General features: G+C 38.8%; 1 protein-coding gene across 1 annotated transcript in view; it reads left to right on the top strand.

Moving 5' to 3' along the window:
• Nucleotides 1-26,338, top strand: part of LOC130879335 (guanine nucleotide-binding protein G(q) subunit alpha) — a 235,515-nt gene that overhangs the window by 70,570 nt on the left and 138,607 nt on the right. The window contains exon 2 of the mRNA XM_057777692.1: nt 16,836-17,020. Within this exon, the coding sequence (XP_057633675.1) occupies nt 16,836-17,020 (185 nt within the window). The remainder of the gene's footprint in view (nt 1-16,835; nt 17,021-26,338) is intronic.

Genomic DNA, 26,338 nt, shown 5'->3' with positions numbered 1-26,338 from the left:
TGCCAGTTAAACAAGGGAAAAGTATATTACTGCTATATGACTTGTAATTATCTTAGTGGATTATATTCTGAATTAGTCATTTTTCCTTATTGGCTTTAAAATGTTGTAGACAAGTTCTCACATAATCCCTGCTGGCCCTGGGTAGGTAAGAGAACCTTGACCTTCTCACTCCCTGGCCTGTATTTTCAAGAGCTGGAATTCCAGTTGTGCACACACCTACTTCAGGCAGTCTTGGGGCTCACACCCAGGACCCTTTGTGTGATAGGCAAGTTTTCCTAACATCAGAACTTATCCCAGCTCCTTTCTCCTTTAAAAAATGTAATTTTCAAACACTTTACATAATTTATCTTTCTTCCTCCCCCATTGCTATCAATTCTTTTTGTTCTTTTGTGAATATTGTTGTTCATAACAGGAGCTGTCACAGTGGTAAGTTTGTGGAGTCTCAATTCTGTGGGTCTGTTACTTTTACAGAATTACTCAGTGCTTGCTGCAGTGTGAGTGTGAACAGGCTTATCCTGTGTTTTACTGCTTGCTTTCCAGCTCTTTTGGGAAGTTACTAAACCGGTAGGCGGTAGAGCCTTGCTGGAGGAAGTGAGTCCGTGAGGCTGGCCTTTAACATTTAAAACCTGGAACTACTTTCTGTCTGCTTTCTACTTCCAGGCTGCTTGTGCAGTGTTCCAGTGGCCTTAAACTGCTGCCACTACAATGAACTGTGCCCATTCAAACTGCAAACCCAAATAAACCATTCCTTCGTAACGTTGGTTGTTGTCAAGGATTTATTTGGTCACAACAATGAGAAAAGTAATACAGTTTTCTAATTTCAAATTAAGCTTTCCTATTAATACATTCTTCTAATTTCCAATTAAATTTCCCTTCTAAATTTTTAGTTAGCCTTATTAATTTTTGTTTTATAGCCACTTAATATTTCCTAAAAGCAGACAAAGAGTAAATCATACAGTTAAAGCTCGAGACTAGCTCTGTAAGATGTGTGTCACTTCTGGGTGGTGCCACCTTTGTAGCTTTTTATTCTTGTGCTGTAGACTTTTAAGTGCTCCGAGTAATACTGCACTAGTGAGCTTTCTTGTTTTCATTCTATAACCTGTATGAAATGTGCTTTATGGTTTTGTTCAGTGTGCTCTTTCAGGTCTCTTTCATTCCAGGATATGCCGTCAACAGGGCACTCAGATATACATCCCAGTTTGACTGGCATCACCATGCTTTCTCCATAGTACTCTGCATGAGTTTTAGCAGTGTTCCCATTACTCCAAAAGTCAGGGATCATAAATTATATGATCAGCCTGATCTTTTAAGTAGAAGGGAATTCTAAATGCTAAGTATTGCAATCAGACTAAATTTATTTGATTTGCTTGAAAAAATAAGCAGGGACTTAAGTTTGCCACATGGTCTTATAATTCTTAATGTGGATAAGAGTTCACTAACCATGTCTCAAAGTACCAACTAAAAGTGTTCTCTTTATGCAGCATATTTGACTACTTATAGTTTTTTTTTTAGGACAGTCTAATTAGTTTAAAATTAGGTTGAAATGAAATTTCTGTAATGATCCCCCCAAGTGATTCGTAGTTTAGGTTATAGGTTTCTGGGGATAAATTGGGAGAGGAAAGAGGGTGGATTTTATTTAGTGGTTTGAATCATTTATGGTTTATACTATCCCAAAGTAGTAAAATTACATGAACTTACAAACTCAACAGTAGTTTGGGATATCAATTGAGCCCTTCCAAACTTTTAGTTAACTTTAGTGAAAAGAACTGACTTTCAAGTAAGATGACTAAGCCTCCTTGGGAGGTGTGAAGAAACATGTTTTGTTCTTTGTGATACAGGGACATACTTTCTGCTCAAACTGAAGACATATGACTCACTCCTAGCCACTGCCTGCATTAACAGAATTTAGAAGTTTAGTTCTCGCCCAGTGGAGGAATTTCCGAGGCAAAATCCAGTGGTCACTGCCATAAAAGATCACATATAATAGGTGCCTATATTCACATTTCTGGGACCATCCTTGGCCTTCGTTCCTTTACTGCATTATGAATGCATGGGGCACACTTGATACAAGAGAACACTGTGAAAGAGGTCCATGGCCCTGGGCTCGATCCATTTGGTCTGTTTGTTCCCATCTTAAGGTATCTTGGGTAGTCCTCACACACAGCCCCTTCTTTCCTGCCCTCTCCTCCTTTGTTCAGACAGATAGTGGACCTTCCCAGTGCTACCTATTTTGTATCAACTGGTCCTTCTTCCATGGTAAGCCTTGTATCCGGAAGTGCCCCATGCTTTGGCCCCTGGATGAGTGCTTAGCTGTACGTGTTAGAGGTGTTTCTCTTGCATAGGCATGGGAGGCAGGTTTCTAGAGCTGCACTCAAGCATTCACATCCTATAGGCAAGTACACTTACAAAAGCAACACATTTTTCAATAAACTAGGTTTTTCTTCGTGATCTTCTGATGGGGCAGGCTAAGCATGCTACTACTGTTTCCCCAACTCATGCAGTGGAGCTGTGATTATTTTCTCTTGTATTCATCTCACCCCTGTTCCAGCACAGAGCAGCTCCAGCCTGTCCTTTCGGTGGTAAATTCTTAATTCTTGTCCATTTTCATTCTATAGTTCAGACCCATACATTCTGCCTGAACCACACACACTAGGAACTTTTTTTGGGCACATCTCTTTTTTTTTTCTGGGTATCTCTTGGAAATTGCAACTGCCTTCTAAGATGTTAATTACATTCTAATCTATGTGTTAAAGTAGAAAAAAATGGTAGAGGGAAAAGAAAGTCCTCTAGTAACCAGCTTATATAGCTAACTAATCTGCTGTTTCTAGTAGTTAGTTGTTTGACAACACATTAGAACCTTTATTATCTACAAGAGAATGTTCTGAAGTTGACTGTGGTGATGGCTATACATACCTGCAAGTATGCTGGCATTAAGTTATACACTCAATTGTGCTGCTATTTTTCTATGCTTGTTTTTGTTATAATGAAATAAATCAGCAGTGTCTTAATTACTTTAAACATGCACACACACATATCTTGAGACAGGCTCTGTGTTTCCTGATTGTCCTGGATTTCTCAGTGCTCTGAGGTAGTCATAGGCATTAGAGATTGCATGGTCAGGGAAGGCTGTCCCATCTCCACATTCTTAGCACAGTTTTGTGGCATAGCAGAATATTTTATCAGTTGTTCCATTGAATGTGTAGTCTATTTCCAGCCTTAAAATACTGGTAAATGTAATTGAGAAAGCTATGGGCAGACAACAGGATAAGCAAGTCAGTGTTGTAACCTTTGGGTTTGAAGCCCCACCTCAACTGTCCTGTGTGTCTGGGGAGAATGGGCTGGACAGGTAATGTGATTTTACAAATGCTGGAGATAGGTAACTTAGCAAGGACTAGTGATTTGGTATTTTCTGTTTTTTGTTGTTCAAATATTTTTCATTCAGTTGACTTAGTTTCTGTCAACTTCATTGTTGGTTCTCATCATCATAGTCTTTGTGATGCGCTGTTTTCCTTAGGTGTCTTATATTCCCCTCCCTGCTTCCATGAAACAGTTCAAGGAAGGGTAGGGTATAAGTTGCTTGGCTTCTTGCTTGTTTGCTTGGTGTTTTAAATTTTGCTCATACTTTATTATCCAAGGTAAATAAATGTTACATTAATGTGTTATTAATCAGTTTATAAAAACATAACACCAGAGTATATGCTACAAAATTTATTCTCTATATGTGTGTCCTGTGACCTTTACCAACAGCCATATGTTATCTTGGTTATGATGTTTCTCTGTTGCCTCTGAACTTGGTGGTGAATGACTGACTGTTGGTTCTGGGGTCAGAGGAGAAGCTCAGTTTGCATTAAGACATTGGTCTTACTTCCTCCTCACCAGTCAGATGATGGGAAGTTGTATATATGAAAAACGTATAGAAACATTAATAAATGTACTGCGGTACATTCGTTCTTTTATCTCCTCAAGTAACAAATCTGGCTTAAGAGAGCCAGTTCTTATGTCCTGCTCAGACATTTCTAGGTGTGTTCACCTTGAGTGACAAGTATTATCTTTACAGGAAGAAGGCCGATTTCTGTAGAAAGGCACTCCTCACTTCTTGAGGCTTAGACTGACCATCGGTGTGTCTGAAAACAGAGTTGAGAAAGCCTTGGTTCTTTATCATTCTCTTGTCTCCTACTGACACTGGCTTGGGTGCTGTAGAATCATATGGCCATCAGAGAAAACAAAGAATAGGACAGAATTTAAATTAATGGAATAAATCCTAGGATAATTCTTTTAGAATTCCTTCTTTAATTTTTTGAGATTATCATGTAATTGCTTCATTTTCCTCTTCCCCTTCCCCCGTTCCCAGCCCTCCTTTAGATTTATGGCCTCTGTTTTTCTTTAATTGTTCTCACATATATGTACATATCTATATGCATATGTACATGTACATTGCTAAGTATGTAAATACAACCTGCTCGTCTATATAATGTTATTAGCATGTATGTTTTCAGGGCAGACAATTTGGTGTTGGATAACCAGTTGGTGTGCTCTTCCCTGGGGAAGACTGTTTCTCCCACTCTCAGCGCTCATTCCTTAGTTGTCTGGAGTTTTGGGTAAAGGCTTCCTACACTTTCTCTACGTTAGCATATCTGTTGTTGCCCCTCTTCAGCTCATGTTTGGGCAGTTATGTTGGGTGACTTTATGGGCCTGTTCCCTGTTCCTCTGACTCTTAAAATCTTTATGCCCCTCTTCCACAATGTTCTCTGAGCCTTAGGTGAAGGAGGCCTTTTATAGATGTGTCCACTGGGACTGAACTCTATAACTCTGCATCTTGATTGGTTGTGATTTTCTGCACTGGTCTCCATCTTTTGCAAAGAGAAATTGCTTGAGAAGAGATGAGGTCTACACTTATCTTAGAGTACAAGAACAAAGATTAAGAACGTTCTTAGAGTTTATGCTGGTTTAGTAAAATGGCGGTTGTATGTTTTCATCCTCTAAGATGAACAACTTCACTAGCACTGAGTAGTTAGTTTGGTTTCTAGTACTAGGCCTAGCTTCCCCTTTGCAGAGCGGGTCTTAAGTCTACTTAGAGAAGCTCCTGGTTATTGTTGAGGTCTGCATGCCACTACTATACGTTAGGGTTATGCTGCCATGCTGGTTGTTATTGTGTGTGGTTTATAGGTGTGAAGGCGTAAGTCACAAACAGTCCCACACCAGTTTGGAATTATGATTAATAGAATGGTTATTTAAGGGGGAAAAACTTACAGATCACCGTAACAGACAACAGCCCTCTGCGCAATCAGGAAGGGAGATATCTCAGTGGCTATTGGCTGAAGGAGCGGAAGGAGCTCCCGCAACTTAGGTGTTATAACTGGGTAGGACTGTTGGTTGCTTCCCCTCCTTTGGATACTTGAATGACACCATCTTATACCATCAAAGCTAGCCACAGGGCAATTCTTAACTGGCTGCAGAAATTGTCTTGCTATCAGTTGGTGACAGTTGTTCCTCTCTAGATAGCACATGTAAATTTACAAGAGGTATAGTTGGATTGCTTCAGAGTAAATCACATCTTATCAAGAGAAGTACTTACTTCATGTACTTGTCTCCAGACTTGAGCATTGGATACAAAAGACTCAGTCTAAACATTATTTTAGTTGTATCTTTCTAGAACACTGTTTCTTAAAACCTTCCTAATGCTACAACCCTTTAATTCAGTTTCTCATGTTGTGGTGACCCCAACCATGAAATTGTTTTCATTGCTACTTCATAACTGTAAATTTGCTACTGATATGACTCATAATGTAAATATTGATATGCAAGATGTCTGATATGTGACTCATGTAAAACAGTTATTTGACCCCCAAAGGAGTTGGCAACCCATAGGTTGAGAACCACTGTTCTAGGGGAAGTGAGATCCCAGTGGTTGCTAGTAAATCTTTCCACACTGTAGTTACTAGATTCTCTGAAATTAACCTTTGGATGTCTCTGTGTTCTAAATAATGTTCAGTATTAGCCAAGAATCCTTGCTGGGTGTTATTATTATTACTAATAATATTGCTAGTAATACCTTAGTAGGTATTGATATTTTTGGTCAGCATTAGTTGTCCCCTCCCAAGTGGGAATGTAAAAGTGGGAATAATGCATTATCTGTTTCAATCATGGATCCCACCATTCCTCCTAAAGCCCCCTCCCCAACCGAAAGGAAGAATTCCTCTGTAGTTCTGTTTTATTTTGTTTGCTTTGTATTGTTGCTTTCTTTTGGTGTTTGTTCATGAGTGCATACACATATGTGGATGTACAAACACACTAGGGTGAGCAGAGGTAGATGTTGCTATCTTTCTTAGTTGTTTTCTGTCTTTTTTTTTTTTCTTTTTTTGCGGTGGGGGGTGGGGGCAGTGCCTTTCACTGACGTTGGAGCTCATTAATTTGGCTATGCTGCCTGGCCAGCAAGCCCCAGGTATCTTTCTGTGCCTGTCTTCCTGACATTGGGATGGTAGGCACACACTATTGTGCCCAACTTTTTTCATGTGGATGCTGGGGATCAAAGAGATTCTCATGCTTGCACAGCAAACACTTTGCTAACTAAGTCATCTTCTTAGCCTCCTGATACTGATTTTGCTAGACAGTCTCTGAAGTTTTGTTCAAGGCTGGCATTGGATTCTGTCTTCTTGCCTCTGCCTCCCAAGTGCTGGTCTTATAGGTCTGTTTTACCAGGTCCTGTTTAAGATTAATTTTCACTTTAATCTCTAATGGCACATGGACAATGTTCATCAATAACTGTTGTGCAGGAGTGGATTTAACAATTTTGTTTTTCTATAACATTCTATTTTCAAAATTCTTCTGTAACATTATCCCTACTAGGTCTCAGAGCACATGCAAGTCCTTCCTAGTATTTTTAGTGCCATTTGAAATCACTGGTGTTCAAAACAAAGCATGACATTCTATGATCTGAGCTCCTCTCTATCTATTGAGACATTCTGGATCATTGCCTTTCTTAATTAAACTGACTTTTCCCTCTTGCTCCTTAATAATTCCCCTATTTTAAAAGATAATCATTTTTACAGGCTCAGAATGACTCATATTTCTATTGGACATGGTAACCTTGAAAGAAGACTACTATATTTTTTAGTTCCTTTGAATTGATAATTGAGTGTATATTAAATAATAGGTTGACATTTTCTTATTAGAAAATCATAACTTTTGGTTTCTAAGGTTGTAAAACAACATACAGAGAAGGGAAATAATAAAACCTGAAGCCAGAGAGAATTCTTAGTGTTCCTCAGGCTCCTTTGATCTCTGTAAGCTTCCAGGAGCCATGTGAGTCATTGTTGGGGGCTCAGGACAATGAGGTCCCTGCTCAGGTGGAAGCTGTTTATGCTGCTAGTTTGCTTGTGGCTGGTCTGATGAATGTGAAGCTGGAAATTAGCATGTCAGGCCCACCTTGGGCTTGTCCCCTGCTGCAGATAGGTTGCTTGCTTCAGAAAGGGGCACATGACCTGCCCTAAGGAAGTGCTCACTGAGGTCTGCACATAGTTTCCTGAAGCATATCTCACCATTTCCTGTCCACATCATTTTTAAAGGGATACTTTTATGTGTGATCTAGATATCTGGATGGAATGCATTCATGCTTTTTATTTTGTGAAAAAAAAATCAATGCTAAATTCTGTGGGTGGATATTTAGTCTGAAGAGTTTTCTTAAAGTGGAGTTGTTATTTTGACTTGGTATTTTCATGGTCCCTTTCATGCATTCCAAATAACATTGGTGAAGTGCTTGTTTTCTGTAAAGAAGTGGATATATAGCAGTGGTGTCATATTATAAATAAATGTGTGTGTGTAACTTAGAGATCAAAATAACTTCTTTAGCTAAGGATATTTATCTTTTAGGAAGTGAAATTGTAACCCTGGCTTTGCAATCACTCTGACTCATCCATCTGTTAACAGAAGGAGCTTAGTCACAGCCATGTTCTTGCCTGTATTTGAGAAAATGGAATAAAAACCACATCCTCTAGGTCGTGGGTATCTTCCATGTCAATGCTACAGACTTTATAGGTATAGGTAAGGGTTTTCCTTGGAATAAATTTACAGTTTGGGGTGAATGCACTCTTTCTCCAGAGACTCCACTGTGGGCTTCTCTAGGCTGTGTTATCTTTATCCAACCATCTGGAACTTGGGGTTTCTGTTTCTCCTGCCTTGAACTCTTACCATACACATCCCATCCTCCTGCCATCTTGGTCTAAATTCCCTTTATTTTTTTGCTTGGATCACTGGAATAACCTACCAACTTAGCCTTACCATCCATTTTGAACACAGCAAACCATGTCCTTTATCTTTCAAGACTCTCAAAGCTATGTAGTCTGCTGAAATGTTTTTGAGCAACATTCTATGTTCCTTGATCCCTGTCTCTGCCATCCATGTCTAGAACTCACTATATAAACCAGACTGGCCTTGAACTCACAGAGATCTGCCTGCCTATGTCTCCTGTGCTACTGTGCCCCACTAGCTTCATCAGATTTAACTGTTAAATGCATAGTGCCCATCACTATTCAATATTTTATTCTTCATCTTTTACCATATATTATGTGCACATTTGCATATGTTGTGGATGCATCCTCTGGGCACAGCATGGTCCTTTGTCCTCTTAAACAGAAGCGTTGATTACCTATATGGAACCTGCTCAGGAGTAGGGTCATTAACTTTCTTTCATGGAGGTGGGCGGGGCTCTTGAGGCCCTGTTCTTCCTTAAGGATATATAGTCATCATCTTTAGTGATATATTGGTTCAGAAGTTACCCATGCTCTTTTTTCTTATCCATACTTTCATAAATAACCACAATTAAACTCACTGGCTCACCAAGCTATACTTGAGTAGAATAGTTTCTTTGTTCTGTTGCAAGTATCCTGTCTGGGGAGAATAAATATCTATTTGTCTCCCAAGGAAAAATTCACACAAGATCTCTTCGTATACTTGTGCTTGTGTTGAACTCACAGTCCCTTTCCTTCAACTTCTGGAGTATTGGGATTATGGGAGAGTATTGCTATACCCAGTTCCTAATATCCTCTTTGTTAAGGCAACACATGCTTTGTATCCTAGAAGTCTGAAAGAATATCATGTACATACTCAAAAATAAAAAAAGATGAATGGCATGATTTGAACTGCATGGTGTTTAATATTGAGATTCTGCAGATCTCAGTATTCTGAGCTTCCTCAGTGATTTGGGGAATAGAGAATTGTATCAGGGCCAAGACTAGGGTGAGGTGAGGAAGAGACTTGCAGGATGAAACTTGAAAACATCCTCGCTAGCTTTTAGAGCACATCTCAGCACTGCAATGGCAGTCTTGTGTTGGCTTGTTCAGTCTGCATCTTTTTGGACAGTTTTGACTTTTAAGAATACTTCACTAGGGGCCTGGAGAGATGGCTCAGAGGTTAAGAGCATTGCCTGCTCTTCCAAAGGTCCTGAGTTCAATTCCCAGCAACCACATGGTGGCTCACAACCATCTCTAGTGGGGTCTGGTGCCCTCTTCTGGCCTGCAGACATAAGACAGACAGAATATTGTATACATAATGAATAAATAAATATTTAAAAATATATATTTTTTTTAAAAAAAGAATACTTCACTAAAATAATGTTTCTCAGAATTTTTTTGGCACTCTACCTAGGCTTATATTAATCTTTTCTAATTTTTCCGCTTGATTTTACATTCTAATTTTAGGTAGTATATATTTACTTTTATGTAACAGATACTTTTAACATGGATTAACTAATTAAAAACTGACAGTACTTTCCATTTCTGGGATTTTCTTTCTGCAGTTTGGTTATCTGGTTATGGTTAGCTGAGGACTAAAAATACTAAGTGGAAAATTCCAGAAATGAATAATATATATTTTAAGTTGTATACTGTTCAAAGTAGTAGAATGTAATCTCACACCTCCACTCTTGCTATGTGATTTTAATCATCCCTTTCTCTCATGTATCCCCACTGTCTGTGCTATCTTGTTACTTACTTAGTCGAATCTCATTTATCTGACTGACTGTGGTAAAAATCATAGCATTAGTGTTTGTGTAACCTTATTTAATAATGCCTCTAAAGCAGAAGAGTAGTGATAATGGCAGTTCACATATGCCAGGTGGAAGCTGTGGAGTGCGTCTTTTAAGTGTAAATTCTCATAAGAAAAGAAAAAATTGTATGCTGAAGTTGCTAAGATTTATAGTAAGAACGCATCTCTCATGTGGTTTTACTGTCACACTTCAGAGTGCTAGTTTAGGACCAAGGCTTTGATAAATGCCAAGCCAGGAGGGAAATGGCATCCACTCATGAATACATCAAGAAGACAAAATAGATATTGGGATTTGACAACTACAGTTGCAGAGATCGCAGAGGGTTGGACTGTATACCAGAGAAGACTATAGTGTTTGCATGAGAACGCATGCTTACACAGAGTGTGAACTTATCCATAGCGAGAAAACTGTCAGTAGGAGGAACCAGAGTGGTTAAGGGTGCATAGTATATACCATGTCCTAGAGTGGTTAAGGGTGCATAGTATATACCATGTCCTAGAGTGGTTAAGGGTGCATAGTATATACCACGCCTCACAATGATTAAGGGCACATAGTATATACCATGCCCTACAGTGGTTAAGGGTGCATAGTATACACTATGTCCTAAGGTGGTTAACAACACATAGTATGTACCATGTTGGTACAGATAGATTTATAAAGCTGAGAAGAGATTAGGATCATTAACATTGTGGAATATTTTTTTCTGCAGTCCTTTCTTTAGAATCCATCATTACATAAATGTGCAGTCAGCAAATGTCAATGATGGATGTGTTATTAGTTAAGTTTTCCAGGAAGGATATAAAGGATGGATTTGCCACGATGCTATCAGAAGACTCAGTATGGTCCATATATTCAGTTTCTTTACTTTTGAGACATGGTCTCATGTATCCGAGGTTAGCTTCGGATTTGTTGAGTGGTTGAGGATAACCTTGGTTTTCTTATCTTCCTAATGCTGCCTCCCAAGTTCTGGGATTACCGGTGTGGGATCACCACACTTGTTTTACGTGGATCAAACCCAGGTCTTCCTACATGTGGGTGAGCACTTTACTAACTGAGCACATTCCCAACCTCTGGCCCATGTTTTTAATTGCTCAACATTTTTGAGCGGATAAGGGGATGTATAGCAATCCTGTACTGGGGTCAGACGCTTCTCTCTGGTAGGAATACTTCTGTGCGAACATGGCTTTATGATGTAGAATGAAGTTTGTAAAACACTGTTGAGGTATGAAATGAAATACACTACACAGCACATATTAATATGAAGAGAGAAGGTATAAAATGTAAACCTTTTATAAAATCTAGAATAACATCTACATGTCTGAGGCTTTTAATAACACAAACAAATGAAAGAAATCAGGAAATAGATCTGTAAACACAAGAAATTAGAAATTTATACACCAATTTTTAAACTAGTAAGTAAAAAGATGTCAAATTAGGGAAATGCTTATACCCAAGCACAAATTTCACCTAAAAAATAAAACAGTCCAATGAAACAGCAGAGAAAGCAATTCCTTCAATAACATTTTAAGTAAAGATAAGTTCAGAAAAGCAATACAGACAAGAAAAGTTTAGAACATGTTTCTTCCATAAGTGAATATATAAATTGAAGTAAGATTTTTGTTTGTTTGTTTCTTACATTTTAGGCTTCTAAAGAGTAGGAGGGATATAGCTGTAGGAACCCAGCGCCACCCCAGAGGTGCTCTGCATGTTTCTGCACTGCTCCTCTAAGGAAGTAGTTAGCCATAATGCTCTTCCCGTCATTCCTTATACAAATCAAAGAGTCGGAAATACTCAGAATGCCTTATGCCAGGGGAATTGTTAAGTATTACACGTCCTTGTGATAGCCTTTTAGACAGTCATTAATAATTTCCAAAAAACATGATTAGTATCATGGAATAATTACCACAGATGGCAAATAGAAACAATATGGCATTGTTCAAGAACAGAAAGAACAAAAACCATTTACCTAGAAAAGGAAAATTGGAAAGAAATATTTAAAATATTCTAATTTTAAAAGCACATTCTAGGATGAATATTAACTTTGTTAAGTAGGAGGATAGCTCAGTTGATATTGTTATACGATCAGGAGCCTTTCACAGCGAGGAGATTGTGGTAGGTTTTAGTCTGTCTTCTTCCTGATGGAGGAGGATGAATCATTTCCTCCTTTGTAAAACCAGTGAGTTCTGGGCTTGAAAGTTTTCTCTGAAATAATACCGGTAGGCTTCTAGGGAAGGAAATGGGAAGGTGAGTGAATGGGCATAAAGAACTTCCCATAAAGCTTTACCACGAAGACACTTTCTGTTCTCCAAATTATAACTTGTTTATTAAATTAAAAAATTGGATATAACTCATTTACTATTTAAAAGTGTATACATTCAGAACTTTTAGTATATTTAGATGGTCAAAAACCACATCAATGTTAGTTTTAGTTTTACTGTTTGTTTTTGTTTTTGTCTTTGAGACAGAGTCTTGCTTGTAGCCCAGGCTAACCTAGAACTCATTCTGTAGTCTTCAGCCTGGGAGATGTCCTCCTAGGTCTGTTTCCTGCCTTTCTTCGATGGGAAAGAGGATGGATAGGTTCCTGGTGATATCAGTGTTTGTTTTGCTGGATCCTTATGTGTAGATGGGCACCAGAATTCTTCAGAACAGGAACAGTAGAAGTTGCATTTTCAGAACATGAGGGTGCTTGTGTGTGTGATTGTCCATTGGCAGCTCTTTTGGTAAGAGAGTAGTCCAGAAAGGTAGTTTGAGTGTGAGAGACAGAACCAATGAGTCTATGATTACTTCAACAAAAAATGCTAATTAGAGAGAGAGCAAACCACTAAATCTATAATTGCTCTCAGTAATAAATGCTAATTCATGACCCTTAAGATAATGTATGAGTAGATTTGAAAGTCATTTTGACAACCATTTGCAGATCACCTAATGCAAATCAGCAGAATAATTAACATAAGTGTATGAATGCTTCCTGAGAATTGAATAAAAAAAGATAAGAATTGAGGCAGGCTCTGTAGGCTTTGGTTGTGTTGATCTTGACAAAACCCGAACTGTGAACATGGAGGGTGGGAGCCTCCCAAGCCATGTACTCCATTATAGGTTGTTAAATGTGTTTAATATTTGTTCTGATGGCAAGAGATGCTGAGTGAAGTAGGGAATACTCTGTGCCCTTTATCCAGAGTCAGGGATTGGGGAAGAAAAAGCATGATGTTCTTTGTAGCCACTTAAAGATGCTAGGTGAACTGGTCTTTTAATAGCTTGGGGGAAAAATAGGTAGCATGGTTCTTCAGTTTGAATATGTCCAGGAGCAAAGATAAGAAGTGCAGAGCATGTTCCTCAGGATACAAGCACCGTTTATAGGGACATTTTCTAGCCGTGTTCATCATGAGCTACTGAAGGAGAAAGCAGATTTCTCATGGGTCTCACATTCTCTTATATGTTGACTTGCTTGTTAAATATTACTAAATGCTTTGATGGGAGATGTGTTCGTTGTAGCAATAAAAAGAGCAGGGCAGGAGGGTGATGATACAGACATCCATATCACTGACTTTTGACAGGGCAGAACATAGTGTATGTCAGAGTGCTTGGTAAAGTATAAAGGATGTGCACCAGTTTCTTTGTTTTGTTTACAAAAAAGCTGCCAGAAAGCACAAATTATTGTGTCCTCTGTGTGTGTGTGTGTGTGTGTGTGTGTGTGAGAGAGAGAGAGAGAGAGAGAGAGAGAGAATATGAATGTGGGAGGGTTCTGTGTACAATGCACACAGTCTGTCTAATAGGCTTAAATTATTTCTATGTTTCTTAGTACCGAGGGGAGACTCAGCCTAAAATTCTGGTTTGAGCTTTTTTACATTTAACCGAGTGACCTCTTTTTCTTCATCACAGTTGACTTCCAAAAGAGTGTCTTGCGAATGAGGTACTGAAAATGTTGTACTTGACAAGCCAGAGAGCAACTCATAGAAAAACAGGCCAATAGAGGAAGAAAGAGTAGTCTCTTCCCTTTCAATTCCTGTCCATCATTTAATTGTCCCCTCTTTTCCTTTAGTTTCTGTAGTCAGTTCTGGTCAGAAACATTTGACACACTTCCACTGAATAACCGAGAAGTGATTTATGAAAGAGTGAACCAGAAGTAGGTAGTGAGGGATGGTAAGAGCCAGAAACTCAAGAGACGAAAGCAGCAGTTTGTGGTCTCTTGAAGGGGACATTGCACATCAGAGTAGCTACTGTAGGAACACAACTCCTGCTTTCTCACTGCTGCCTCTGTCTTGTCTTGGCTAAGCAGTAAATGTAAGGCAAAGGCCAAGATGTTCATGAAACCTATACCTGACAGCCTGCAGGGCAGCGCCCAGCAGATGGGAAGAGGGAGAAAGAAGGCCTGGCTCTGTTTCTGGCAGTAGGAAATAATCACAACAACAACAGTAATAAATCTATATCTATATTAATTATATTAATTTATTAATCAATATATTAATAACAAAATAATAATTACTATCATCATCCTTCTTAAGGGCTCCAGGAATATATCCAAAGAGATAAGTGTTGACTGCTCTTGCCTCATACGTTCTAAAGAAACACAAGCCAGTGTAGCTCATATTTCATGCATTGTCTTTTTTATTTAAGGGGTAATTATGTAAAGATTTTTCGGATGACCAGGAGGAAAGGGGTAGTTCCTGACTCTGCTGTTTTTCTTTTTTGTTAACTTTATAAATTAAAATCTCTTGGGACTGGAGAGATGGCTCAGTGGTAGGTTAAGAACACGTTCTGTCTTGGCAGAGAACCCAAGTGTAGTTTCCAGCACCCATGTCAGGTGGTTCACAACTACCTATAATTACAGGTCCACGGGGTCTGGCTCCCCTATCTGGCCTCCTTGGGCATCTGCATTCATGGGTACATTTCCACGCACAGATGCAGGACCCCCCCCCACACACACACACACATCATTAAAAATGAAAATCTTTGGGAATGAATAGATGACTCAGCAGTTAGCTCTTGACTCTTGGTGTTCTTACAGAGAATCTGAGTTCAATTTCCAGAAAATATCTGGGGGGATTCTATTTCTCTGAACTTCTTGAGAACTTGCCTTCACATGTACATAACTATACTCTCACACACACATACTCTTTTTTTTTTTTTTAAAGAAAAATCTTTGCTGTTTTTGTAGTATAAGGGTCTGGCAGAAGTGTGATGGTCATACCTACAGTCAGTCTTCAAAAACAAGTCCTTGGATGGAGATAATAATACAAAACAAAATTCTTAAGTGCTTTTCTTACATCTTTTTCATTGCTTAAAAAGAGTAAAGGTACTAACGTCTATAGGTTATTAATTAATAATAATTACTAATTTGTGGTTACATTTCTACTGGAGAGAGACATTTTCAAATATCTGGTATTCATGGTGAGATTTATAGAATATTCATTATAATTTTCAAATTAACTCCATTAAAATGAATTAGCATTCACATTTCAGTGTTATATTTATGTTTCAAGGTGTTGTATATCACCTTATTAAAAGTCATAGGGCTGGAAAGATGGCTCAATGTATAAAGCTCACAAGTGTGAGCACTGGCGCTCAGATCCCTACCCCCTTGTAAATGTGAGCTCATAATTCCAAGGCTCCAAAGATGAGAGTGATCCTCAGAATAGGCTGGCTAGCTATATTAGTGAAATCTGTGAGCTACGGGTTCAACTGAAAGAGAATGAATGAATGAATATGGAGGAGAGTGAGCAAAGACAATTCCTGACATTTATCATGGATCTCCATATGCACATTTTTGTGCATGTACCCACACATGTGAAATATAGACAAACCACCTAGAGTAGATCATCGGGTCCAGAATCACCGCTCATTGTAACATCTGAGGGCTTTGTATTGCTTGACAGTTATTTAAGATACTTGGGTAAAAATTCTAGTATTTATTTGAATTTTTATGATTGTTTATGAAGACAGCAATAAAATCTAAACATCACTAAAGCAAAATGGAATGAGGATGGATTTGCAGTTCTCGCTCTTACTCTTCTTCCTTCCTCCTATTTCCCCTTCCTTCCTAGCAGGCTTGCTGGGAGGAAAGCCATCATTTCTCATTCTGTTCTTTCATACTTAAATACCAAGAGTGTTGCTTTTTATGTTCTTTACATTGTTGGAGAGTGGAAAAGGACATGGCAAAAGGCATTTGTGTTCAGAAATGTGAAGTTTTCAGATTTAGAAATATATATTGAATATGGTGAAGAGAAGAAAAACATCTCCCAACAATAATTTGTTGTTTCTCATGAGTGACAGAGAGAACTAAACTAGGCCCTGGTAATAAGCACTGTAGATACTGTGGTCCAGAGCATAACTTGTGTCTACCAAGGATCTTTTGTCTGTTTTTGCCCCAGTTCCAGGCTGGAGAAAAAATGTCTTAGGTTTTAGGTCTCTTCTTGTTTATTTCTGAAAGGTATCAGTATAAGGGTATTGCCATTTCCAGAATGCAGGGAGAAGGCTCTGTCAAGTTTCAGTAATTTTCCATAATGCAGTTGCACTTGTTTCTCAGAGGTATAGGGTTACAAGTCGGTGTTTGGTAGATTTATGCTCATAGGCTTCCTAAGATGGGAGTAGTTTTGGGGCTCATTTGCCTTTGAAATGGACCATCATTGGTCTAACTTTCCAAGTGTCCTCTGTAGGTAGCATTTGGACTTTCTATGAGTGCTTCTCTCAGCAGGTCTTTTGGTGTCTGCAAAGTCTGGGCTGGTATCTAGTTTTGTTATCCGGAGACCAGCAAAGGAATTGTGATCTAATGCACTGCTGCCATTTTCAATTCCAGGGACAGGAGAGAGTGGCAAGAGTACCTTCATCAAGCAGATGAGGATCATCCATGGATCAGGATACTCTGATGAAGACAAGAGGGGCTTTACCAAACTGGTGTATCAGAACATCTTCACAGCCATGCAGGCCATGATCAGAGCTATGGACACTCTCAAGATCCCATACAAGTATGAACACAATAAGGTAAGTGGACATGTTGAAACATTTGGCAGAGTGGTTCATGAATGGTGCCTTAGCACTTTTAGAATGGACAGTAGATGTTGGAAATGCACTCATTTCCCCCTCCTTCCTATTCTCTCCTCTCCCCCTCATTTCCTCCCTTTCCTCCTCTTTCTCTTTGCCTCCCCTTTGTGCATGGGTGCACAGGTACATCTTGTAGAAGCCAGAGGTTCGTGTTTGAATGTCTTCTTCTATTACACTCCACTATATTGGCTTTTATATGTTATAAAGCAAGAGATAGCCTAACTGTTATCTGACCTGTTTGATACTAGGAAATAGTTCACAGTTGCAAAATTGGTTCTATCTTTTGGAATGCTGCAGTACTATTGAAATTTTGTTTGATATTGTCTAAGTGTTATTTCATTGAATGGGAAATTTTTCTGGCTATGGAAGGATCTGTGAACCAGATGGCATAGCACTGAGTGTCTTTTTATAAGCCTCTCTCTATTCTAAGGATTCCAAACTCAGGAAGCAACTTGTAATAAATTGCAGTAAGTTGCACACTTTTACCAAACCAAGATTAATTTTTCCTTAAATGTAGGTATCCATTATCTTGTCTTTGGGAGTTCTTTAGTAAGCAAGCATGTTTATATATTGGTGAGCTGCTTCTAACCACCCCAAGTTGAGCGAACACATGTTAGTATATCTTTTAAGGATACAGTGATCTAGAATTTGTTTATTTTATAAATACCATCTTGTCTTCTCTTTGAATACAAGTGTTCATAGCTAATGATAAAGGAGATTGTCATTTAGTAAAACCTGCTTATGCAAAGTGTATAACCATGAGATTACTTCATTATTTAATTCTTTCTCAAAGAGTGAATTTCCATCATCATATACAGATATGCTCTGTTGGCAGAGGTTTCTGTCCTGTCTGGTTCCTGCAGTTGTTAAGTCCCAAAGAAAACACACAGAGATCTACATTAATTATAAACTGATTGGCACAGTATCTCAGGCTCTTCTTATTAACTAGTTCTTATAACTTAAATTAGCCCATAATTCTTGTCTTTGTTGGCCACGTGGCTTGGTACCTTTTTTGGTGAGGCAGTCACATCTTGCTTCCTCAGTGGATGGGTCATGACTGTAGACTGAAACTTCCGTCTTCCCAGAATTCTCGTTGCCCTGTCTCTGCTTCCTGTCTGGTTGCCCCACCTTTACTTTCTGCCTGGTTATGGGCCAATCAGCATTTTATTAAACAAGTACAAGAAACAAATCTTTACAGGTAAAAACATTGTCCCACAGCACTCTTTTAATTAAATTCTTTGTCTTGGTCTAGAATTTGGTTGTTAATAGAAAGGAAGCAACCCTCTGCTTCTGAGTAAGCATGGCTAGGGAATTATCTGAGGGTACAGCTTGGAGAAGAAGGTCTGGATTTTACAGTTGGTGTTGTTCCTGTATTCCTGTTGTAATTGCTTCATATGTGCATGCATTATTTAGTCAGATTGCAAGGTGCCTTGCAGGAAGCAAGCATGCTCTTTGGTAATATTTTCCCCTACAACATGCCAAGTACAAAGTAGACTTTTGCTCATTAAGTAGAGCACTCCTGACCAGGAGCATCCTGGTGTCACTTTGCAGCTGGTTTCTGATTTCTGTGAACTGTCAACTCAGGGTATCAGGCAGTGTAAAAGTATCTATAGTCTGTACCATTGTCAGTCTCAGCAAGAAAAAAAAAACACCCAATTTGGTGCTGTTACGTGAAAAGAAATTATGTTGAGGACTTCCCTTGTGCTTCCGTCAAGCTGACAATTTCATCTTTCCTTTTGTTCTATATTTTGAGCATCTCAAATGTTATGGTGCTCTTGGTGGAGGGCAAAGGATAACTTACAGGAATCAGTCTGCCCCCTCCCTGTAAGTCCTAGGGATTGAACTCAGGTGGTCAGTGTATATGACAAGTGCCTTTGCCTACTGGGCCTTGCAGACCCCTCTTCTAAAGTCAGTAAAATTACTAAAAACCAAAAAATCCTTGTAAAATTTTCATCCGGCTATGTACATACTATGAGCATGACAAAGAAATAAATTTCCATCTTACAGATACTTGTATAAATGCTTATGCTACCAAATCCAAACCCTCTGAATTCTAAAATGTTTCTGGTGCAAGCATTTTCTACAAGGGATTTTCAACCTTACACAGTTTCTAAGTTTAGTCTTGGAAGTTCTGATGACCAAGCTCATCCAGCATCTAATTGACTTGTAGCTCCCTTTGCCTGAGTAGCTGAGGACTTTGTTGTTATGTCACCTGTCTTCCTTTTTCTTTTGGGGTTGAGGGGTACTAAGAGGAACAGAAGTACAGTGTCTAAGAACAAGGAAGGACATGTCCCATGAAGGTAGCTCAGTAGGGCTGGGGGGATGATCCAGTCAGTAAAGCACTTGCCTTGCAAGTGTGAGGATCTGAGCTCACTCATCAGAATCCAGGTGAAATGCTGAGGTATGGTTACACAGAAGTGCAAATCCAACTTGGAGAGGCAATGACAGGAGGGTCCCTAAGGCTCATTATTATCCAGCCAGCTAGCTTAATTGGAAAGCTTCAGGTTAGCAAGAGCCTCTGAGAATGGTAGCAGGGTTGTCCTCTGGCCTTCACACTCTTGCTTATGTGCATGTATGAAGCATTTATCTAATTGTTCCTTTATCAATAAAAACTCCGGAGTCAGATATTGGGATAAAAACCCTACTGCACTCAGAGAAGCGGTGGAGAAGTGACAACCTTCTTTCTTCCTTTCTTGATTCAAAAGGGCCTGAGAATCTTTCTAAGCCCCTCTCTGCTACTTACTGTGTCTCTCTATATCTGGGTCCTCCTAAACCTCTATGGCTAATTCTGGTCAGCCAGTTGCTAACACTGCTCACTAATTAAAGATTAAACTTTAATGGCAGTCTCAGGAGAATCAGAGTTCTATCAGGATATTCCACAATACGTGCATACCTACACCTTTTCATAAACGTTTGTTAAAAATGGAGCGTGCTACATTAATCCCATTTAAATTATTCTGAAATTTTTACATTTTACTTAAAAGCCCTCAAGATCCTCAGTTATTTTCCAATAAAAAATAGCCGAAATTCTGAAGGCTGTATCATTGTATTCCTACCTCTGATCAACTGAATAAGAAATTGCTACTTTTAAAAATTACAGACAAATAAAACCAAAAACAACATGAAGGAATTTTCTTAGTTCACAGAATGATCATGGGCTTATTGCACTGTAGGAATTTCCACCTATATAAACAAACTATTAGTTCTATGTATAAACAGAACTAATAGACACATGTTTTAATATGTCTGTCTGAGAGGTCAGATGAGCCAAAGAATTGCAGGCTGCAGAAGCCAACAATTGACTGACGAAGTAGGAAGAAAACTTTGGAAGGTGTGAGCTCACAGCAGGCCTGAGGAGCTGAAGGACTGGGATTGGGAGAGATGAGCCTCGGGCAGCTTCAGTCTTTCACTGCTCACTTCAGTCAGATTCCTGGGAAAGAGTGTTGGACTGGTCTAGCCTGGATTCTTTGCTGGTTCTTTAGACCGGGAAAGGAAGTCTGGTCAATGTGATTGACAGTCCGTGGGGAAATCTGGGTACTGCTAGTGGAAGAAGGAGCATTTTTCTGGCTTGGCTTACAAATCTCTATTGCCAAAGTGCACTGTCAATTTATAACATGAGATGACATGTGAATTCTTTGTAGATGCAAACTTTCTGAGTTTACTTAGCATTTACCCTAAAATAAAAGTTCTTATTCTGGACTTACTCTGGGTTACAAGATGGAAAGGTGCTCATAGAAGCTGTTGACTCAGTAATAGCTGTGTACTGTGGCAAGCATATACCAGCATTTGACTCTAAGCAATCTTGAGATTTTTCAAAGTTCATATGAAACCTTCATTTCTTTATAGTCGGGCCTGAATTTTCTTATATGTGGAAGTGGGACGAATAATGATAGGATGGTTTCAAAATTCAAAAGGTAGTGCACGTGAAAACTGTTTAGAATTTTGGCAGCGAGTGTCAAGGCAGTCTGAAATGAATTGTCATCATGGAGAGACTAGATTCTGCTCATCTTTATGTCTTAGGCAGCATGGCTGAATTTAGGAGGTGTCTGTGGAAGAGCTATCCTCCCAGTGACGGCCATTGTGGTGGGATGCCAGGGGAGGCATGGCACTTCTTATCTGGATATGTTGAAAAGATTATGGATTTTTGACATGTGAAATTCTCAAAAGCAGTTTTTCTAAGTTAAAGCAAGTGATGGACTAGATACCCAAAATCCCTTCTAATACTTGCCGTCATGCTGATCTCAGTGTTACAGCTGGCGGGAGGCAGTTGTGCTTAGAACTCCCACTACAGTGTAAAGCACCTAGAAAAAAAGATGAACAGATTTTGTTTAGAAAGTATTCCTTAATAGTTTCCGTCTTTCTATCTATGTCCCACAAATAAAGTAAATAAATAAAAAAAATGCTTACATTTGTGCAGAGTTTTTAGTGTTCAAAATAAGATAGAAATTTTGAGTAAGTGCTGTTGGTAGCTTGCTGATCTTTGAGGGTTTTTTTTTTTGGTTGTTGTTGTTTCTTTAAAACAGAGAAAGAATAAAAGAATTGAGGGACTTTTCACGACCAATTTGATGAGTCAGTCAGTGTTTTCTGGGTTCATTGACCATTGTTCCCCAGGGAGAGTTGAATTGATACTGAATCTCTAGTTGACTGTGTCAGTTACTCTAGCTTATTTGCGTGTGTAGGTTTGTATGTCTCTGTTACTGTAGGTGTACTTGTGTGTAACACACAGACACACACACACACACCCTTGGATTTGCAGAGGCAATAAATAAGTAAATAAAAATGAAAAGCCTTGGAGCCTCAGACATATAGTTAAAAGCGTTTGTAGAGTGTTTGGTTTGTTGTATGGTTGCTGGGAACTGATTTCTGCTCTTCGTGATTGTGTAGCAGATGCTCTTACCTACCCTTATTATCAGTTTTAAAAAAAAAACTTTCTATAATCTGTATTCTCTCTTTTCAAGAATGTGTTTATTCATTATCTATATGGGAGCACATGCTTGCTGCACTGTGTGTGTGGTGAGAGGACAGCTTGCAGGAATTGATTCTCTCCTTCCACTTTATGGATCCCGGTCATGATCACAGGGCTGGTGACAGGTGTCGTTTGTTACCTGCTGATCTATGTAACTGGCTCCTTTGTTTTCTTCTAAATTGAAAGTACTTCATAGTTATATTTCCTGCACTTGATTCCATTGCAGTTTATCACTTTATTTTCATGGCAGACACGTTTAAGTGGAAAGTGAATATGGGATTTTTCTCTCCCTTCTCTCCCTCCTTCTAAGACAGAGTCTCTTGTAACCCGTCTGACCTTAAACTTACTTTGTAGTAGAGGGTAACCCCGAGTTTCTTACTCCCTCCTTCCTAATACTGGGATTACGGGTGTGCACCATGCCTGTCTTATGTGCTAGGGATCCATCCTGGGTCTCTGTGCATTCCGAGCCACATTCCCAGATTTTTTTCCTAACTGAAATTGGTCCACAGGTATCAGGCTTGCCATACTTACCTAGGGTCAACACCTGAGTTGTTTTTATCAGATCGAGCTGAGTGAAGGAAGAACCCAGCAGTAGGCCGACACTGGCTTCCCCCTCCGTAGTCCCACTGGAGTAGAGCTTACACACAGAGGAGCGTGCGTGTTCCCAGCAGTGTCCGCACCCTGGATATGTCTGCACCTAAATCCCTGGTCTGAGTCAGCACACCCAGCACTGTAGCCTTATTACCACCCACAGGGCATCACCACCTTGATGTTTAAGGACATTTAGTTTGGCCGGTGTTTCAACCTATATGAGCAAAGGCACACAGTGTATCATCTTTGGTATCTTTATTTTACTTAAGTCAGATTTGAGGAATTCATTTATTCTCGTTCCTGATAGCAATGTTCCATATAATTTAGTTGGTGATGAAAAAAATTTTTATTTGTTTTGTCCAATAAATAGTCACATTTGTGCAACATCTAGTTTTGTAACTATTCTATAGTATTTCTAGTGTATGTTTTCTTTAATAATGTGAGTGACTGTCACAAATAATACAAATATATGTACTCGTGAAACTGGCTTTCAGTAAACTTAGATTAGTATATACCTAGGATAACAGCATTAAGTTAGAAAGTTAGAACTGACACATAGTCAGTTCCAGTGCATATATATCGCCAAATAGTTTTCTAGAATTTACCAATTTATATGGGCCTTGTCTGTAAGGACTGTAGTTGTTCAACATCTACAATACTTGGTATTGTCTTTGTTGCTAATCTGGTAGCTAGTTAGTATGTTTGCATTGTTTTAATTTTTATTCTTTTTTATTAAAAATATTTAAAAATTATATTTTAGGTATGAGTGTTCTGCATGTATACCTGCAGTTCAGAAGAGGGCACCAGATCCTATTGTAGATGGCTGTGAGCCACCATGTGGTTCCTGGGAATTGATTTCAGGACCTCTGGAAGAGCAGCCAGTGCTCTTAACCCCTGAGCCATTTCTCTGGCTCCCCTCATTTCCTTGATAATTGTGTTGAGAACCTTTTCATGTTTTTTTTTTTTCATTGTCTTTAGCAGAAACACATAAACTTTTATCTAAAGTTTATCTAATTTATTATTGCTTTGTAGGAGTTCTTTATATGTTAAGGAGTTCTTTATATGTCTCTGATTAGTAAATACATTTGCAAATATCTTCTTTACTTTTTGGCTTACTTTTTATTTTTATTTTATTTACTGGTTCCTCCAATAAAAGTTCTCAATTGTCCAGTTACTCACCTTTTTTCCTACTAATTAGTCCTCTTGGAAGTAATCTTTGCTTACCTTAAATTCTTATAAATAATCTGGATTTTTTCTAAATTCTTTATTTTTGCTTTTTACATTTAGACTTAAAATTAACTTTATCATATATCATAAACTACAGTGTGAAATAAGAAGTCACGTTTTAATTTTTGTATGGCTATCTGTTAACCCAGCTCACTTAGCAGATGTCAGGACAGCGCAGGGCCACCTTTGCCACACATTGCCCGCTTATGTACTTGTGGTTGCCTTGAGTGTTCTGAGCCATTTGTTTATTTTCTGTCTCTTTCTGTCAATAGTAAACTTTACCAGTGATCAAGCTGTGTGATAAGTTTTAATATTGGACAGGGAAAGTCACTCAGTTTTGCTTTTCCTCTCTGAGACCACATAAAAGTTGAGTCGATTCCCTTGTAGTTAAAGGTTTTTTTCGGTTTTGTCTTCTCTACCCCCCTTCACCCCCCACCTCCCGAAAAAAATTTAACTGGTCAGGCTCCCTAGGCAGAACACATGTTTTTGTAGCTCATTCTTTATATAACAACAGCAGTCCTGAGGCCTCTGATGTTTGCTGTTCAGCTTGTGTTGATGTGTGGCTGAGTATGAGGTCCTTTATTTTTCCTAGATTAATACATGATATTAAAGAAAATCAGTTACATCACTTCTGAAGGTTGATGGAATTTGCTTTGTGCCTTTATTAGTATTCATGGGGCCATGCTTGTTGTCCTTTTTAGCATTTCATTTTAAAAGAGTAGAAGCTGTGCTCAGTGCAGTAGAGATCATTTTCCTCTTCCAACCACGTCTTTTGGGCTGACATTTCCTCTGCAGCACCCAAATTAGCTATGCGTTAGTAGAGTCCTTTCCTGTTTCCTGTCTAGGGTGTCCTAGACAGCACCTGCATCAAACAGTTCTTCTGGATTTCCTTTTGTTGTGTGATAGTTTAGGCTAAGTGAGAACCTTTGCCACTCGTTAACGAAGGTGTTTGGTCTGTTTTTTAAACATTTTATTTGTATGTTGTAATACAACTTGTTTCTGTGAGTAGGAAAAACCCTAGATGTTATTTAGTTTGGTTTGATTTTTGAGATAAGGTATATTTCTTACTCTTCTATCACTGTGATATAACACTGAGACCAAAGCACTTCAGAGAAGGAAGAGTTCATTTTAGGCTTATGGTTCTAGATTCCTAACACTGTGACCCTTTAATACAGTTCCTCATGTTGTGCTGACCCCAACCATAACATTATTTTCATTGCTAACTTAAAACTCTAGTTTTGCTACTGTTATAAATCATATAATGCAAATACCTGATATTCAAGGATATCTGGTATGTGACCTCCAGAGGGATTGCAACTCTCAGGTTGAGAACCACTGTTTTAGAGGGATGAATGATCATCACTGTCACGGCAGGAAAGTATGGCAACACGTAGGTAGTCATTGTACTGGAGCAGCAGTGAAGATCTCACATCTAACTACAAACAAGAGGCAGAGAGCAAACTGAAAATGACAGGACATTAAATTCCCAAAGCCCTTCGTGAACATGTCATTAACTAGGGACCATGTATGCAAATGGCAGAGCCTTTGGGTGTACTGTCATTCAAACTACTATAGAGGCCTTAAACCTGTGGTAATCCTCTTCCTCAGCCTTCTTAGTGCTGGGTGTGAAATATTGCATACAGCAGAAAAAAACCTAGATACTGTATGCACACACTCATGCCCAGTCAGCTCATGTATACACTGTTTATTCATGTAGGAATCAAGCTGAGGAGAGACCAGAATTCTGTGTTGCACAAAAGCAATGAATAATGTTTCCTCAGCATGTTATTTGAAGCCAGTCTGCATTGTGGCTCTTCTCTTGTCAGCATATCCACATTGTCTATATCTATATCTCAAGTCAGCCTGAGCTATGACCAGGGGCTGGAGAGGTAGCTCAGTGGTTAAGAAGACTTATTGCCCTTACAGAGAACCTGGGTTCAGTTCCGAGCACCCAGATGGTGGTTTGCAACCATCCTTAATTCCAGGACCAGAGGATCTGACACTCTTCTGACCTCCACAGGAACTAGACACACGTACATGGATGCTGCAAAATGCTAACACAGAAAATAAATACATCTGAGACAAATTTTTAAAAATTTACCTGACCAGAAGAACATTAACACCCAAAGATAGAGAATGAGCTTTAAGTAAAACTTCGTACAGCATTTAGCACAGAATTTGACAATGCTGAATGAATAAATGAATGATCAAACATTTGTTTGCCATGGTAAGCTTTGATGTGCTACTGTTTGGCATGCTGTTTAAGGATAGTGGAGTCAAACACAGTTTCCCTTGAAACTGACTACAATTGAATTGCTTTCTTATATTGAACAAAGTAATCTTTGAATTCTAGTTTCCTTACTGACAAAAGAGTGGTGATTATAATTCCTTCTTAACAAAGTATTGTGAGAATTGTATTATATAGTCCATGAAAAAGCTGAACATGCTGCCCGTTGTTAAGATGGATGATCTTT

This window comes from Chionomys nivalis, chromosome 8 (genome assembly GCF_950005125.1).
Source record: "Chionomys nivalis chromosome 8, mChiNiv1.1, whole genome shotgun sequence".
NCBI lineage: Eukaryota > Metazoa > Chordata > Mammalia > Rodentia > Cricetidae > Chionomys > Chionomys nivalis.
This window is presented reverse-complemented; position numbering and strand designations above follow the sequence as displayed.